The sequence below is a fragment of the Elgaria multicarinata genome, chromosome 14, assembly GCF_023053635.1.
Source record: "Elgaria multicarinata webbii isolate HBS135686 ecotype San Diego chromosome 14, rElgMul1.1.pri, whole genome shotgun sequence".
NCBI lineage: Eukaryota > Metazoa > Chordata > Lepidosauria > Squamata > Anguidae > Elgaria > Elgaria multicarinata.
The window spans coordinates 28513486-28530123 of NC_086184.1; the positions used below are offsets into that span (position 1 = coordinate 28513486).

The 16638-nt window shown below is 45.2% G+C and overlaps 1 protein-coding gene across 1 annotated transcript; it reads left to right on the plus strand.

Moving 5' to 3' along the window:
- Positions 1 to 11431: 11431 nt before the first annotated feature.
- Positions 11432 to 14821, plus strand: LOC134408590 (metallothionein-2). The gene is made up of 3 exons (XM_063140929.1): positions 11432 to 11544; positions 13627 to 13692; positions 14581 to 14821. The coding sequence occupies exons 1-3, from the start codon at positions 11514 to 11516 to the stop codon at positions 14673 to 14675; spliced, it is 192 nt and encodes a 63-aa protein (XP_062996999.1). The 5' UTR covers positions 11432 to 11513; the 3' UTR covers positions 14676 to 14821.
- Positions 14822 to 16638: the final 1817 nt, after the last annotated feature.

Here is a 16638-nt window from a genome sequence, read left to right on the forward strand (position 1 = left end):
CCTCCCCAAAGGCATTCCAATTAGGGTTATTTTTGTGGGTATCCGACTTTTGGGGCAAGTGATTCCAGGATATCAGCACAGCCCCTAAAAACAGACAATTCTAACAAATGCCTAAAATTTGACAACCAGCTTTGTTCCCCTGCTAAGCAATTGAAAGAACTGATGCCTTTGACATCCATAAATAACCTTCGGCCAGTAATTCCAGCGGGGGTTAAAAATACCACCAACCAAAGGGCTTTTGTGCTGCACCGCTTCTAATCAGCCCCAGTTGGGGGAAGATTCTGCATCGTGTGTAATAGGAGCATTTCATTATTACTGGCATAACAGAGCTAGCTGTCCTCACAGAAAGTTGCTTGCTCTGTGCAATGAATCTCTGCGCTTGTTATTTCATAGAAGCATATTTGGGGATACTACTACAGTGTAGTAAACGGGCAACCATTCTGTTATTAGTTTCAAAGATTTATATGCCACCTTTTCAAGTCAAACCCCATCCCAAGGTGCCTTTTATCAAAACAAATCTGTAAGAATGTAGTTGAATAAGGCTTATTATAATTGAGATTTTGCTCAGTCGCTCATTTTTTGTTCTAAGATGAAGTTGGAGCAGTGTGGACGTGGAGAAAATTTTGAAAGTTCGAAAGAAGTTCAAAGCTTGAGCTTTAATAGCAATTAATTTCCTCCATGCCAATTACCCAGGGCAGAAGTTTCTCCAGCAGGATGATGGACAGCCCTGCTTGGCCAATCAGTGCAGTGCAAAGGCAGGCCCTGGCCGCAACCACACAGTTAGGCTTGTGCCAGGGACGGGGAACAGGAGGGCCAATTGGGGCTTGCTATGAAGGGGGTGGGGCTGGGCCACATGCAAATTTTGGTGGGGAGATTCACTACACATGAGCTGCATTTGTAATATTCATGTGCCCCTCTGTGGTGAGGGGGCTAAAGGGCAAAAAAAGCAGGAAAGGAGGCAGGATTACTAGTGCCCGGTGGTAACACATGAATGAATACAACCGCAATCCTCCTACCTAAAACATCACAACATTAAAATAGCAGCTGTGTATACAGAGCACCACATACTAAAAAGACACTTGAAATAAAAACTTTTCAGGGTTGGAAAGCCAATGAAGTTGGGGCCAGGTGTATATCCAAGGGAGGGAATTACACAAAATCAAAGCACCACCTCTTGTGCCAGTCAATCTAAGAGGTGAGCCTGCTAACAGTGCATCTGAGGCAGAGCTTCAGGTAACTTGGTCAGGTGCACATTGGTGTGGAATGCCCAGAACACACTATCCTTAAAACATTCAAGCCAAATAGTAGTAGTAATACGGAGCTGGCCTTAGTGGTGCCTGAGCTGGGTGGTCACCCAGGCCACAAATCTGAGCGCAGTGGCAGTGTTCTTTGAATGTCCTGTCTGTAGTGAGCTAGGGTAGTAAGAAGCAAGTGTCTCTAGAACCTTCCTTTCAAGCATCTACAGGTTGTTTGGGTACTAATTCATCTGGAGTACTGCATCCAGTTCTGGGCACCACACTTCGAGAAGGATGCAGACAAGCTGGAGGGAGTTCAGAGGGCAACGAGGATGAAACAAAGCCCTATGAGGAGAGACTGAACGAACTGGGCATGTTTAGCCTGGAGAAGAGAAGGCAGAGGGGAGACATGAGAGCACTCTTCAAGTACTTGAAAGGTTGTCACACAGAGGAGGGCCAGGATCTCTTCTCAATCATCCCAGAGTGAAGGACACGGACCAATGGGCTCAAGTTACAGGAAACCAGATTCCGGCTGGACATCAGGAAAAACGTCCTGACTGTTAGAGCAGTACAACAATGGAACCAATGACTGAGGGAGGTCGTAGACACTCCCACCCTGGAGGCATTCAAGAGGCTGCCAGACAGCCATCTGTCAGGTATGCTTTCGGGTGGATTCCTGCACTGAGCAGGGAGTTGGACTTGATGGCCTTATAGGTCCCTTCCAACTCTACTATTCTATGATTCTTTGATAACTATAAAAATGATCTTCCTTCAATTATCCTTAAAGTATGTTTCTTTTTCAATTTCCACTTCAATATAATTTGCTATGCTACTTGGTAACACTGCAAAGCTGCAGGATTGGTAGAAGGGGGAGGAACTGGAGCAATTTGCCCTAGGCCTCCATAAAGCAAGGGGCGGCCCTGCCTCAGTTCCACTGGTCCCTGGTACTTCCTTTTATCTGACTTGAATCTCCCACCAATCAGTTTTATGGGATGACCCTAAGTTCTAGTTTTATGAGAGAGGGAGAGAAATGTTTCCCTATCTATATTCTGCATGCCATACACTTCTATCATGTCTCCCCTTAGCCTCCTTTTTTCCAAGCTAAACAATCCCAGTTGATGTAACCTTCCCTCATAGGGGAGATGCTCCAGCCCCTTAATCATTTTAGTTGCCCTTTTCTGCACTTTTTCCAGCTCCATAATATTCTTTTTTAGGTGTGGTGACCAGAACTGTACACAGTATTCTAAGAACGGTCAAACCATCAATTTGTATAAGGGCAGTACAATACTGGCTGTTTTATTCTCAATTCCTTTTCTTATAATGCTTAACATGGAGTTTGCTTTCTTTACAGCGGCCGCACACTGGGTGGAGATTTTCATTGAGATGTCCACCACAATCCCAAGATCTCTTTCTTGTTTGGTCACCCCCAGCTCAGATCCCATTAGCTTATACTTGAAGTTGGGGTGTTTTGCTCCAACGTGCATCACCTTACACTAGCTCACATTGAACCGCATCTGCCATTTGGATGCCCAAGGGCTGTGTTCAAGGGCCGCGTACAGACATCACAATAGTCTGCGATGGGTTAATACACTATTCACAGTAGCTTATTTTTTAAGTAGCCCATGACTCCCTGCCACAGGAGGGAGCTAATAAACTACTGTGAGCAGCCTATTAAGCTACTGTGTGTAATTTCATTCACCTCCCTGCCCATCCTCCCACCCAAGCAGTGGAGCTGTTTCACCTCTGAAGTGCTGGAGGTTTGCAGGATTGGGACAAAACTTCCTATACAGGCTCCCCCAGTCAGGAGGCATCTGGTCCATCATCAACTTCTTGTATATTTACTCCAGAGGAGCGAAAATCCCAAGTGCACCAAAAAGGGGGAACACTGGATAAAATTCCGTCCCCACCTGAGAAAGGGCTGAGTCATATAGCAGTTTCTGGGGTTCTTGTAATATTCAGGCTCACACCTATCTTGCCACAACGATGGGTGCTTTGCTGGTGTCCAATAACAATCATGCCTTTTAATAGCAAACTCAGGTAGTGAGTGCCAACAGGACTGTGGGCCTTTCCAACTATATGATTCAATGAATGGCCTCCCAGTTTTGTATGACCTGTGGCTAAAGAAATGTCTACCACCTCTGCTCCCCACCCCACCCCACTGTTCACTCACACGCACACCCCACATCACTCCATTCCCTCTCTTTCTCATTTGCCAAAAGATGCCTGTACATTTTGGAACAGAATCTAAACTTGGGGAGTGGATTGGGTGGGAGAAGTACATTCTTTCCCCAGGCGATGGTTTCTTGCCATGGTGTGACTCAATGACCTAACCTTGGCAGGAAGGTCTCTGGTTTCCTATCCACCATCCTCATCCAAAGATTGAGAAATGATTTGAAATTCTCGGAACATGATGTTTCCTGGTGCAGTGTGTGCAACAAACTCTAACTACCAATTGGGCAATCAAATTTGAAGTACATAGTACTTTAAAAAAAAAACACCAGTCAAAATAGTAGAGGCAATGCTTGTGTTTAAACATGCACAACGGATGAGACTGCCCAGGTTTTTATTGGCTTGTTCCTGAGAGCTGGAGCGGGAAATTTGCTGAAATGAGGACTAACATCTGAAGTCCCTTAAGGTGTCGACATTTCACGGCACCACATTTCTCCTGAAAGTTTTGTTTCAATTATGGTAGGAAAAGGCAGCTCTACCTTCCGAAATGTGATTAATCAACCTCATCATAATCACATAGGCCTCTTTGGCGAATTGCAGCTTTCTTTTTCTGATCTGTTTTGTAGGGGCAGAACAAGATACCACTGAATTAGTGCACAAGGCACACAACTACTGTAATATGAAAATTAGAGTCAAAGATAGGGTGAACAGTCATAACAAACGGAAGGTTTTATAACAAGAACAAAAATTCAACAATTTTGTAACAAAAGCAATCTTGAACAGGTAACATGAAAGTTATGAACAAATGCATGTTGTACAATAGTAATAATCTACAGTGTTGAGACACGAATAAGTCCCTAGAGTATTTTAACCAAAAAAACAATACAATGTAATGTAGTTACAATAGGAATCCACAGTGTGAAGACACAAAATGGTCTCTTCAGTGTTTTTAAACCTTTAAACAGGCTACTAGTTTAAAAATCCTTTTTTCACAGATGCTTCGCCAGAGACGCTGAAAAGAAATAATAAAAGATAAAAGAAATTATTATCCACCCAAAACAAATTGGAAATCCAATCATAATATTGTTGGTGTGAGAAGTATTCAGTTTGGTTTAAGAAATTTTGACTCACCACCATCTATAGGGCTAATGCCATGGAGAAAAGGGGATAGTTCAAACCTCCATTCCATGTATAATCACTGTAAAAAAGTATATATACACACACACACACACACACATAAACATTATATATATATATATATATATATATATATATATATATATATATATGAGAACCTTAAACACCAGTATTTTCATAAATAAAGGAATGCAGAAACTCCAACCTTGAAAACCCAGCCAAACACCTCAAGCAGAATATTCTTAATAGCAGCTGGTGGCTGTTAGTTCATGCAAAGGCTTTTTTTTTATCAGTGAAAGGCTGATATCTAATTGGCAAACAGCCGTGGTTAACCCAAATAAATTGAATAAACTCTCCCCTTTTGTCCACGCCATTAGCCCTATAGATGGTGGTGAGTCAAAATTTCTTAAACCAAACTGAATACTTTCCCATCCTAGTATATTTCCAATCCCGCTGGACAGCTGCAGGGAGGGAAACAGTTGAACTAATGAAATGGAATTCAAGGCAGACAAAAGGGAATACTCATTCAAACAAATGCAAAATTGATTAGAGAATTAATTGTCAATAGAGATGATGACCACTGGCTCAGTTGCTTATAGAGAAATATATCCCACCGAGATGATGATGATGATTCCTCACTAGGCACCCATAGCAGCTAACTATAATATAATACAAATTTACAATATTGTTAGCAATAATATATAATTAGAAAAAATACAAAAAACATATGGTTCAAATATACCATACAAAGGCTGCAGCATCAAGTCACAAATTGCATATATGAATGAGTGACATATCAGACAGAGCATTCATATCAGCCCAGACACATTGCTTTTCAATGGAATCTGTTCACATACCTACAATGCCATCGTGTGGAGTAAACAAGTGACGTATGTATACACATGAACTTGCTGAAAATTGAATTATCTGAACAGAAAAGGGTTAATTTAGACTCACTCCCAAGAAAGTGTGCCTGCTCCCCTTTCCTATTCATTGGTATTTCCTTGGCAGGGGGGAATTATCTGCCATAAGACGAACCATGCTGGATCAGCCAATGGGTCCATCTAGACCAGCATTCTGATCACACAATAGCCAACCACAGGAAACCCACAAGCAGAAGATGAGTGCAACACCACCCTTCCACCCATGTCCGCCAGCAACTGGTATACATAGGAATACTGCCTCTGATAATAGAGGTAGCATAAAGTCATCAGGACAAGTAGCCCCTGACAGCCTTCTCCTCCAGGAATTTCTCTAACCTCCTCTTAAAGCCATCCAAATTGGTGGCCATCACTACATCTTGTGGTAGCGAACTCCATAGTTTATTGAGGCGCTGTGTGGAAAAGACCTTCCTTTTATCAATCCTGAATCTGCCACCAATCAGCTTCAGGGGATGACCCCACTGGGTTTTAGTATTATGAGAAAATGTCTCCCTGTCCACTTTCTCCACACCATATATAATTCTATAGTGCTTCTTATCATGTCATCAACTCATTTTTTTCCTAAGCTAAGCTTCAGTCAAAAGGGAGTTGCTTCAGCCCATTGATAATTTATTTGTCTTTTCTGAACTTTTTCCAACTCTACAGTACCTTCCTTAGGTGTGGTGACCAGAACCGTACACAGTATTCCAAGTGTCGTCACAGCATAGAGCAGCATGAAATTGGCAGGAATGTTTTTTCTGCCTTACCTAATAATAATTAACATGAATTTTGCCGTTTTCACATCAGCTGCACACTGAGTTGACTTTTTCATCAAATTGTCCATCGCAACCCCAAGATCAGTCATTTCTTGGTCAGTCATTTGTAGCTCAAATCTCATCAACTAGGTTTTTTTTTTGGGGGGGGGTTGCTCCAATGTGCATCACTTTACACTGACTTACATTGAGCAACATTTGCCGTTTTGATGCCCATTCTCCCAGTTTGGAGAGATCCTTCTGGAGCTCTTTACAGTCCCTTTTGTTTTAATTACCCTAAATAATTTTGTGTTATCTTCAAACTTGGTCACTTCACTGCGCACTACTAATTCCAGATTATTTATAAACAAGTTGAAAAACTCTAGAACATAAGATCATAAGAAGAGCCCTGAGGCTGGATCAGACCAAGGGTCCATCTAGTCCAGCACTCTGTTCACACAGTGGCCAACCAGCCATCGGCCAGGGATGAACAAGCAGGACATGGTGCAACAGCACCCTCCCACCCATGTTCCCCAGCAACTGGTGCACACAGGCTTACTGCCTCAAATACTGGAGATAGCACACAACCATCAGGGCTAGTTGCCATGGACAGCCTTTGGTCCCAGTACAGATCCCTGTGTGACCCCAGTGTTTACATCCCTCCATTCTGAGAATTTACCATTTATTCTACTCTGCCAGCTTACAATACAATAAAGTCTAACAACTATATTAACAACAAATTGTCTTGTTGCATCTTAAAGACTAACAGATTTATTCTGGCAAAGACCAAATTTGTTAGTTTCTAAGGTGCTACAAGACTCGCTGTCATTTTTGCTGCAATAGACTAACCCTCTGGAAATTGCAACAACTTTAATGGCCAAGTTTGCGCACATTGACAATTCCTGGGTTGTTTAATCCAAAAATTGTTGGGGATGAGTGGCAGCCCCTGTTCCTGAGTTACCATAACATCTGAACCCAGAACTCAAGTTTTTAAGGGGTTAAACAAACCGGAGTTTACCCAACAATCACTCATGGTTTCTTGTTGGGTTAAACTATGGGTTATAACCCCTAAACAACTCAGAGTTCCAGGTTTAGATGTTATGATAACAACCCAGGAACAAGGTATTGCTGGGTTGTTGAATTAAAGTGGAAGCTATGAGCATCTGGGAGGCATTGTGCTCAGCCATGACAATTCTTGGGTTGAAAAAAAAAATAGGAATTGTTATGTACAAACTGGGTCTGTTGTGTCACAACCTTTCATGGGCCAGACCCCATTTTGTCGCACACAGCAGGAGATAGTACCAACTTCCGCCTTAATTTTAAGTTGGACTTACTGGGGTGGTGTTGTTGTTTTTGTGGCGTGAAGAAGGCTAGATGGTGCGAGAGACGCACGGGAGGCAGACGACGTCGTGAGAGGAACCTGCGAAAATCCATGAGTGCCCAGTAACGAGCGTGCAATGAAACGCTCGTCTGATGGAGCTCTGCGTTCTTAGGAACTGTCCCTCTCTGTTCCTTCCATCACACAATTGCTGAGTCACTCTTGAGTAAGCAATGATATATTTCCCAGGGAAAAAAAGGAAAAGAAACTGGCTGCACTTGCTGAAATCCAGAAGGCCGTTTGCACACTGCACTCTAGCTGCCCGGAAAACTGTGTTTGTATTGCCATGTGGGGGGTGGGGGTTTCCCCTCTGCACACAGCGCTAGAGACTGGGCAAGAGCAGCAGTGTTCCCTTGGGATGGGGAGACGGGAGATTTGCACACCGCTTGGGGCTGGGTTTGGGGTTTTCTTTTGCTTTTGGGGGGGAGGGGTGCCCTGTGGGTGGACAACAAACGGTGCACCATGTGTTTGTGCACAGCAGTTGTACCCAACACGGTGTACTTTGATAAAAGAGTGTGGGAAGTCTGTTTTTAAAGAAAGTACTCCTACTCATTGCCAGATAGCAAGGGTATATGCTCTCTCTCTCCCTCCCTCTCTCTCTCTCTCTCTGTGTGTGTGTGTGTGTGTACAGTGCTTCAATTATTACTTTATTTCCCCCTCACAACTACAGTCCTGAACATCTTGAACACTAAAAAATGTATCTTTTTGGCATAAGCTTCTCTGAACTTCATCTAGCTTATTTATTTGTATTATTTAAAATTGTTTTTAGACTACCTTTAAGAACATCAAGACCCCTGCTGGATCAGACCAAGGGTCCATCTAGTCCAGCATTCTGTTCACACAGTGGCCAGCCAGCTGGAGACCAGGGACCCACAAGCAGGACATGGGTGTCCAGCACCCTCCCCCCATGTTCCCCAGCAACTGCTACTGCCTCTGATATTGGAGGTAACACATAGCCATCAGGGCTAGTAGCCATGGATAGCCTTCTCCTCCAGGGATTTATCCAACCCCCTTTTAAAGCCATCCAAATTGGTAGCCATCACTACATCTTGCGGTAGCTTTTCAGAAAAACGTACGGTTGGACATGATAGAAGTATATAAGATTACGCATGGTGTGGAGGAAGTGGATAGGGAGACATTTTTCTCCCTCTCTCATCATACTGGAACCCAGTGGGGTCATCCCATGAAGCTGTATGGCAGGAGATTCAAGACAGATAAAAGAAAGGACTTCTTCACACAGCATGTAAACTAAGGAATCCTCTATCACAAGATATAGCGCTGGCCACCAACTTGGCTGGCTTTAAAGATCAGACATATTCATGGGGGATAAAGCTATCAACGGCTACCAGTCATGATGACTATATATTACCTCCAGCATCAGAGGCAGTATGCCTTTCAATACCAGTGACTCAGGAACATGGGTGGGAGGGTGCTGAGCTCATGTCCTGCTTGGGGTGGAGTGGGGCTCCCATTAGCCACTGTGGAAATGGAATGCTGGACTACATGGACCTCTGGTCTGATCCAACACGGTTCTTCAACACGTGTTTGGAATTGCAGCCTTACTTCCTTGGATCTTGGAACTGTTGTAGATCACAAGCTGAATATGAGCCAACAACGTGATGTGGCTGCAAAAAAAGCAAATGCTATTTTGGGCTGCATTAATAGAAGTATAGCTTCCAAATCGCGTGAGGTACTGGTTCCTCTCTATTCGGCCCTGGTTAGGCCTCATCTAGAGTATTGCGTCCAGTTCTGGGCTCCACAATTCAAGAAGGACGCAGACAAGTTGGAGCATGTTCAGAGGAGGGCAACCAGGATGATCGGGGGTCTGGAAACAAAGCCCTATGAAGAGAGACTGAAAGAACCGGGCATGTTTAGCCTGGAGAAGAGAAGATTGAGGGGAGACATGAGAGCACTCTTCAAATACTTAAAATACTTGTCACACAGAGGAGGGCCAGGATCTCTTCTTGATCCTCCCAGAGTGCAGGACATGGAATAACGGGCTCAAGTTAAAGGAAGCCAGATTCCAGCTGGACATCAGGAAAAACTTCCTGACTGTTAGAGCAGTACAATGGAAACAGTGACCTAGGGAGGTTGTGGGCTCTCCCGCACTAGAGGCCTTCAAGAGGCAGCTGGATTTCTTTAAGGTGGATTCCTGCATTGAGCAGGGGATTGGACTTGTTGGCTTTATAGGCCCCTTTCAACCTGACTTTAATACTGGCTTCAAAAGATGCATTTCCCAATTTCCCTCAGGGCACATTACCAGGTCACAGTTATTAGTCTATTTAGCTCAACACAATCTACTCCTGTGCATGTTTTCTCTGAAATAAGTCCTACTTCGTAGGCTTACTCTCAAGGTGTGCATCGAACGAGAGCCTTGTATGGGCTACGTTAAATAAATCTGCCGCTGGATCCTTGCTAAGCTATACATGTTTACTCAGAAACAAGACTCATTGCGTTCAACGGGATTTACTCAAGAGTAGCTGTTCATACAACGCAGCAGCCTTGTACATACTTACCCATTGAACACAGTGGGATTTACTTCTGAGTAAACAAGGTTGTTTACTGGGTCTTTCTCCCTAGTAAACTTTGCCTAGGATCAGGCTGCGCAGCTGAGGTGCTTGGATTACCACATGTGGCCCCAGCTGCTGTGACCTTCTCTCAGGGATACAGCAAGATCTTTGGAAGGGAGGGGTAGATAAAAGATCAGGGATTGGGGAGGATACAGCAACAACAGCTTGCGGGTCAGGATCTTGTGAGCGAGGGCAAAGGCTAAATCAGCAAGATGGGGGGGGCAAAAGATTGTGCGGGGTGTTTGTGTTTCAAGATCTTGTAGACGAGGGCAGCAAGAGCTTGGGGTGTGGTTGTTTTTTCAAAATTTTGCAGGGGAGGGCAAAGAACCCAACAGCTGTGTGTGTTGAGATCTTGTGGTGGGGGATCCAATATCTTGTGGGGGAGGCCAAAGAAAACCAGGCAACAAGACTTTGCTGGGGGGGAGTCAAGATCTTGTGGGGGGGGATCTAATATCTGGGGGGGGGGGGAGAGAGCAAAGAAAACCCAGCAGCAAGACCTTGTGGGGACCCAATATCTTGTGGGGGGGAGAGCAAAGAAACCCCAGCAGCAAGACCTTGCGGGGGGGGGGGGGTGTCAAGATCTTGTGGGGGGAGGGCAAAGAAACCCCAGCAGCAAGACCTTGCCGGGGGGAGGGTCAAGATCTGGTGGTGGTGGGATCCAATATCTTGGGGGGGGGAGAGCAAAGAAACCCCAGCAGCAAGACCTTGTGGGGGGGGGTGTCAAGATCTTGTGGGGGGAGTGCAAAGAAACCCCAGCAGCAAGACCTTGCCGGGGGGGGGAGGGTCAAGATCTGGTGGTGGTGGGATCCAATATCTTGGGGGGGGGAGGGCAAAGAAACCCCAGCAGCAAGACCTTGCCGGGGGGGGGGGTCAAGATCTTGTGGGGGCGGGAAAAGAAACCCCAGCAGCAAGACCTCGCGGGGTGGGGGCGGGTGTTGTCAGGGAAGCGCCAAAGCTCTTGCAACGTGCCCGGAGGAGCCCGGGTTTTGCACGCGGAACCAGCCCCGCGTGTGACTACGCCGCCGCGGCCTGGCTCCCGGCTTTTGCACGCAGCTCCGCCCCGCCTGGCCAAGGCGCCAGATTAGAACTGGCGGACGTGCCCGAGAGGAGGCGGCGGCCGGGCCGCCCTGGCTTTGCACGCGGTGGTTTTGCGCCCGTCGCCGCCTCCTCTTCCTCCTCCCCCCGCTGTGGCGGCCCGTGCGCAGGAGGGGGGCGGCGGCCCTTTTGCACGCGCCTCCCTCCCGAGGGCTGCCATAAATAGCCGGCGGAGGCGGCCCTGGAGCAACAGCGTCTCCTTCGATCTGCATCGCAGCAGTAGCAGCTCGTGCCTCCGACAACCTCTTCCAAGCGAGATGGATCCTCAGGACTGCACCTGCGCCACTGGTAAGTTGGCTCGTCCGTCATTCGTGGGCTATTCTCTCCGAGGCGGGGCAGAAGGGTCCCGGGTTCCAATGCCAGGCATCCTCAGGGACGGGGCGGGACTCCTGGAGAGCTTTGTCAAGCGGCAGAGGCAGGTTTGAGCTTAACTAGATCCAAAGTCTGACCAGGCTGGTGGCTCCTAGGTCAGTGGGGTGGTCATGCCATTCCTGGGTTTCCGTCAGAACTTTCTGAGGTGCTGCTGAGCCCTTAATGGCACCTTTAGAATTGCCTCAAAGGGCTCCTCTCGAGTTCCGACTGGGTCTGATTCAAACCCGGAATGGATTCTCAGCCCCACTGACCCTGGAGCCACCAGCCTCCACTGGGACGGACTTCTCGCTCTCTTAATTTGCAAGGTGCTTTCGGCTGCTGCAATTCTCAACCTGCTCTTTAAAGGGCCGAATACGTCAGTTTGCAATGGTGGTGGGACGCTGCTTCTTGTTGGGGATTTTTTTCTTCTTATAATCACCTTCTGAGCTGATTCTATGGTTCCTGGGGGGAAAGCTGTGTTGGTCTATGAGAAAAACTCAAAATCCACAGTCAGGCAGTGCCTTTAGTAGGACCAACCAAAATTACACAAAATGTGCAGGCTTTTTAGTTCTCTAGAACTCTTCATCAGGCTAGATGTACAAAAAGCAGTGGATGAGTTGTGGGCAGAGGGACCATATTGAAAGTATATATACAGAAGGAATGATATGGTGACACTTAAAATTCCTAAAAAGAAGACTTTTTATGGTCTGTAATGCATATGCATGACCACAGGTGTGATTCTTCCTTTTATCTTGCTTGCCCTACCACATGCATGTGGGTGTGACCCTACAACAATGTGCTTTCTATGTTCAACAGATGTGCCTTCTCTTCTGGGTCTCCACTCCCATTGTCTCTGCATTGGGGTGTGGAGCAAAAGTTAATAGCCCAGAAAGCTGAGTGCTCTCCCTCCATGTGCTAGTACAAATGCTGTTGGGGATGATAGGAGTTGTAGTCAAACACATCTAGAGATGCAGAGGTAGATAAGATGCTTAATTTTCTAACCTGTCTGAAGTCCAGGATTCACATTCTGAGAAGCTTCAGATCTTTACGAAATGATGCATATTCCTTTAGTCTTCTTGCCGGTAACATTTGTTCTTATTTATTGGGGTAATCACTTCCTTTGTGTTTCTGGGCTACCCCTAGAGGCTAATGATTTAACTGGGCTTATCCCCTCTTCCAAAGTAATTCTGCTTAAGAAAGAAAAAAAACCCTTCCATTGTAAAAGTTTCCAATATTTCCAGCTCTTCAGTTATGCTGAACTACCTCTCCTGCAAACTCTGTGATTGACACAGGAGTTCAACCTGTATGTGCTTAATAACAGCCTAAAACGTATGTAGCCTGTCTTCCCAGTAAACAAGGGGAGGTTCAGGCTGCACCCCTAAGGCATTTGTACCTCCATACAAATGTCCTGGCTGTGGGTTTGAGTGGTGCTATTATCATCTTTGAGAGTGCGGCATTTTCTTGCTCCCAAATGACAAGGTTTTCAATGCCCTATATGTAGGACTTGACTTTAACTCTAATCTCTTTAAGAGGAAAGGGGTTGAAATTCCCATACCTGATATTAAACATGCTAACAAGAAACCAAACCAAGTGGGAAGACACTTTAAAGAGCGAATACTGTAGGCACAATATACAGTTATGTGTACATAATTGTGTGTGTGTGTATATTCCCCCTGGGGCTATCCCAGTGAAATCAATGGGGCTGGCTTACACACGTCTAGTTTGCTTTTCTTTCTAGCAATAAAATGTGGACTTTGTTAAGGTTAGAAGTTGTTTCTTGTTTCCTCTTTAACTCTTCATAGCATGCTAAGTTAGACTTGGAACCTGGCCTCTAATATTTCTGCTTTTTATGCACACTCGCAATAGCTATATGTGGCAAATCAGTGTTGCTATTTTTACATGGAAGGAAACTGTGTCGGAAGGGGACATTGGTTGAAAAGACTTAATCGCAGGCAGATTCTTCTGGTGGCCGTGCATACGAGTCTTAAATCTGTGGTTTTTCCTCTTCCCCATTTCTAGGTGGCTCTTGCTCCTGTGCTGGATCCTGCAAATGCAAAAACTGCAAATGTACTTCGTGTAAAAAAAGTGAGTATCACTTACTGGATCCAATAAATGTGAGGCTAGGAAAACTTTTGCCTGCAAAAGCAACAGCCCAAAAACTAAACATTTTCCACCCTTCTGCTGACAGAGGGGCTGTAACCTTATTTACTTGAGAGCAAGTACAAAATGGGAATGAGGCCTTTTTATTCTCGAAAAGAAATCTCAAAAAGTTAATATCAAATGTATAGAAGAACTTTAATTATTTGAATGCCTCTATTGCTTGCCTCACCCAATATAGGGTGACCATCCGGAAAGGAGGACAGGGCTCCTGTGTCTTTAACAGTTGTATAGAAAAGCAAATTTCAGCAGGTGTCATTTGTATGCCTGCAGCACCTGGTGAAATGCCCTTTTCATCACAACAGTTAAAGATACAGGAGTCCTGCCCTCTTTTGTATCTGGTCACTCTAGTATAACTCCTGCAGAAGTTCCCTTTTCAGTACAACTGTTAAAAGATGCAGAAGCCCTGTCCTCCCTTTTGTATGGTCAACCTAACCTAATACAGCTTGTAAATGTGTCTCATCAGTGAGAAGGCTGCTGAGAGTTTTCCCCTCTAAAAACAAACACATGTGAACCTGTGTGGAGCAATGCAGCACTGAAGCCTTTTATAAAGTGGCTGAACTCTCCTCCTTGTTCCTTCCTGGCTGTTGCATGTGTTACAAATTACTCTCATATACAGGGCTAGTTAATACTTGTAACTGTGTTCTTCAGGCTGTGTTATACCTCGGTGCAAGTTGACAACATTGTATCTCCCCATCTTGCTTAAGATGTTGTCATATGTAATTCCCCTTTAATTTGTCAGGAGGCCAGGCAGTAAAAGGATTGAAGAGGCCACTTGGCAGCTTTTAACGTTTTCATGTTTCTAACTCTTCCTAGGCTGCTGTTCCTGTTGCCCAGCGAGCTGCAGCAACTGCGCTAAAGGCTGCATCTGCAAAGAGCCGTCGTCTGACAAATGCAGTTGTTGCCACTAAAAACGGCAGTTTTCGGTCCTCTGTAAATATTCTCGACGAGCAAGACCATTTTCAGAACACAATGAATATTTTGAAACTGTATTTTTCATGCAGATGAAAGGAAAATTAAAAGTTGTGACTGTAGAAAAATAAAGCCTTTAAACTTGTCATTTTCTTTCTTTAAATTATGGAAGCTGGCTGTAAATCTTTATTGCCTTCTTAAAGGCTAATGAATTGCAGGCCTTCATTACTGGCTCCCATCTGCTTCAATGCAATGACTGTACCAAGGGTTCTTGTAACACAGAGTCTTGTAATTAAGTCAACACACACACATAACTGGGTGCATTTGCCTTGTAGCTTTCAGCACAAATCCCTACCTCGGATTAGACTAGTGTTTATATAACTGTCCTGAACTATAAAATGCTCCATGCCCCCCACCCCGCAAACCGAGGGTAAAAAGAAGTGGGTTGTTCTTAAGGTTAGCTGGGTGAAGGGAAATGAAATTTAGATGTTGCACCAAAAGTAAAATGCCAGAGGGCTTCTGTAACGCCAGGACCTCCCTAGAACTAGAATGCTTCCCAGATGCAGGTTCTCTCACTTGGTGGGATTCATAATCTTGCAACTCCTGAAGCCCATGTACAATGCTGGAGAGTTACTTGAATTACCAGCCAAGGCTCTGGAGAGCCATTGCTGCCAGTCAGTGTCAACAATACTAGGCTTGATAAGGCCAAGGGTTTGGCTTGGTAGATGTAATCAAACACATTTGGAGAGCACCACCTACAACTCCCATCATCCCCAGCCAGCACTGCAGGGAGACGCAGTCCCAACGTTTGGAGGGCACCACCAGGTTGGGGTAGTCTTAAGAGTGTTGGACTGGGAGTTGGGAGATCCGGGTTCTAGTTCCTACTCAGCCATGGAAACCCTCTGGGTGACTTTGGGCCAGTCGCAGACTCTAAGCCCAGCCTACCTCACAGGGTTGCTGTTAGGATAAAATGGAGAGGAGGAGGCTTATGTATGCTGCCTTGGGTTCTTTGGAGGGAAAAAAGACAGGATATAAATGCAATAATAAATTAATTAATCTGCCCGGGACTGAACCACAGCACTTGGCTTCCTTCTTTTCAAGCAATTGAGAATTCCAAACATCAGGATAATTGGAAAACAGCTGCTCTTGGCATCCTACAGTGAATCCTGAATCTCCCATCACTCAGTTTCATGGGTTGGCCCCATGGGAGACAAAAATTATGGGAAGTTTTAAAACAAAAATGTCTCATCCCAGGCAAGGCAAAAAGGTTAATCAGTGTTTGAAAGATCAGTTGCAGGGTCCAATGGAAAACAAACACAGAAGATCAAAGACCACCTCTGATGGCGGGTGGGTGGGTTTAAGGTTCTTCATGGAAGCCTCTTATCCAAAGATCAGTATGGAAAAGTCGGCGCTCAAGCGACGAGGAGGAAACGTTAGACAAAGGCTGAGCAACCCCATCCGTGAGATGTTTGGTGCTGCGCAACTCCCATAATCCCTGGCCACACTGACTGGCACTGTTGGGAGTTATAGTCCAAAACTTCTGGAGGGATACTCCAGGGTTGCTTGCCTCCAGCGTTTGGTGTTAGAAGAACCCTTCCGGATCAGACCCAAAGCCTATGTAAGTAGTCTAGCATTCAGTTCACATAGTGTCCAGCCAGCTGCCCGTGGGAAATCCACCATAGGGGCTGCCAGAGGTTCTGCTTTTTTGCTTCAATGGACTAACATAGCTACCCCTCTGGAAACAGACTTGAATGATTAAGACAAGCAAAGTGTGGGAATATTAAGTGGAGGCGAAGGCATACTATTTTTTCAAAACGCAAAGAAATATCTTGTTCCGGTAGCAATTTGCTTATGCAACTTAGGCTGCAACCCTATCCCTGCTTACCTGGGAGTACAACTCATTGGAGTCAATGGGACTTCTCAGTCTATATGATTGCACTGTAGAGGTGTAATCTTTCTCTA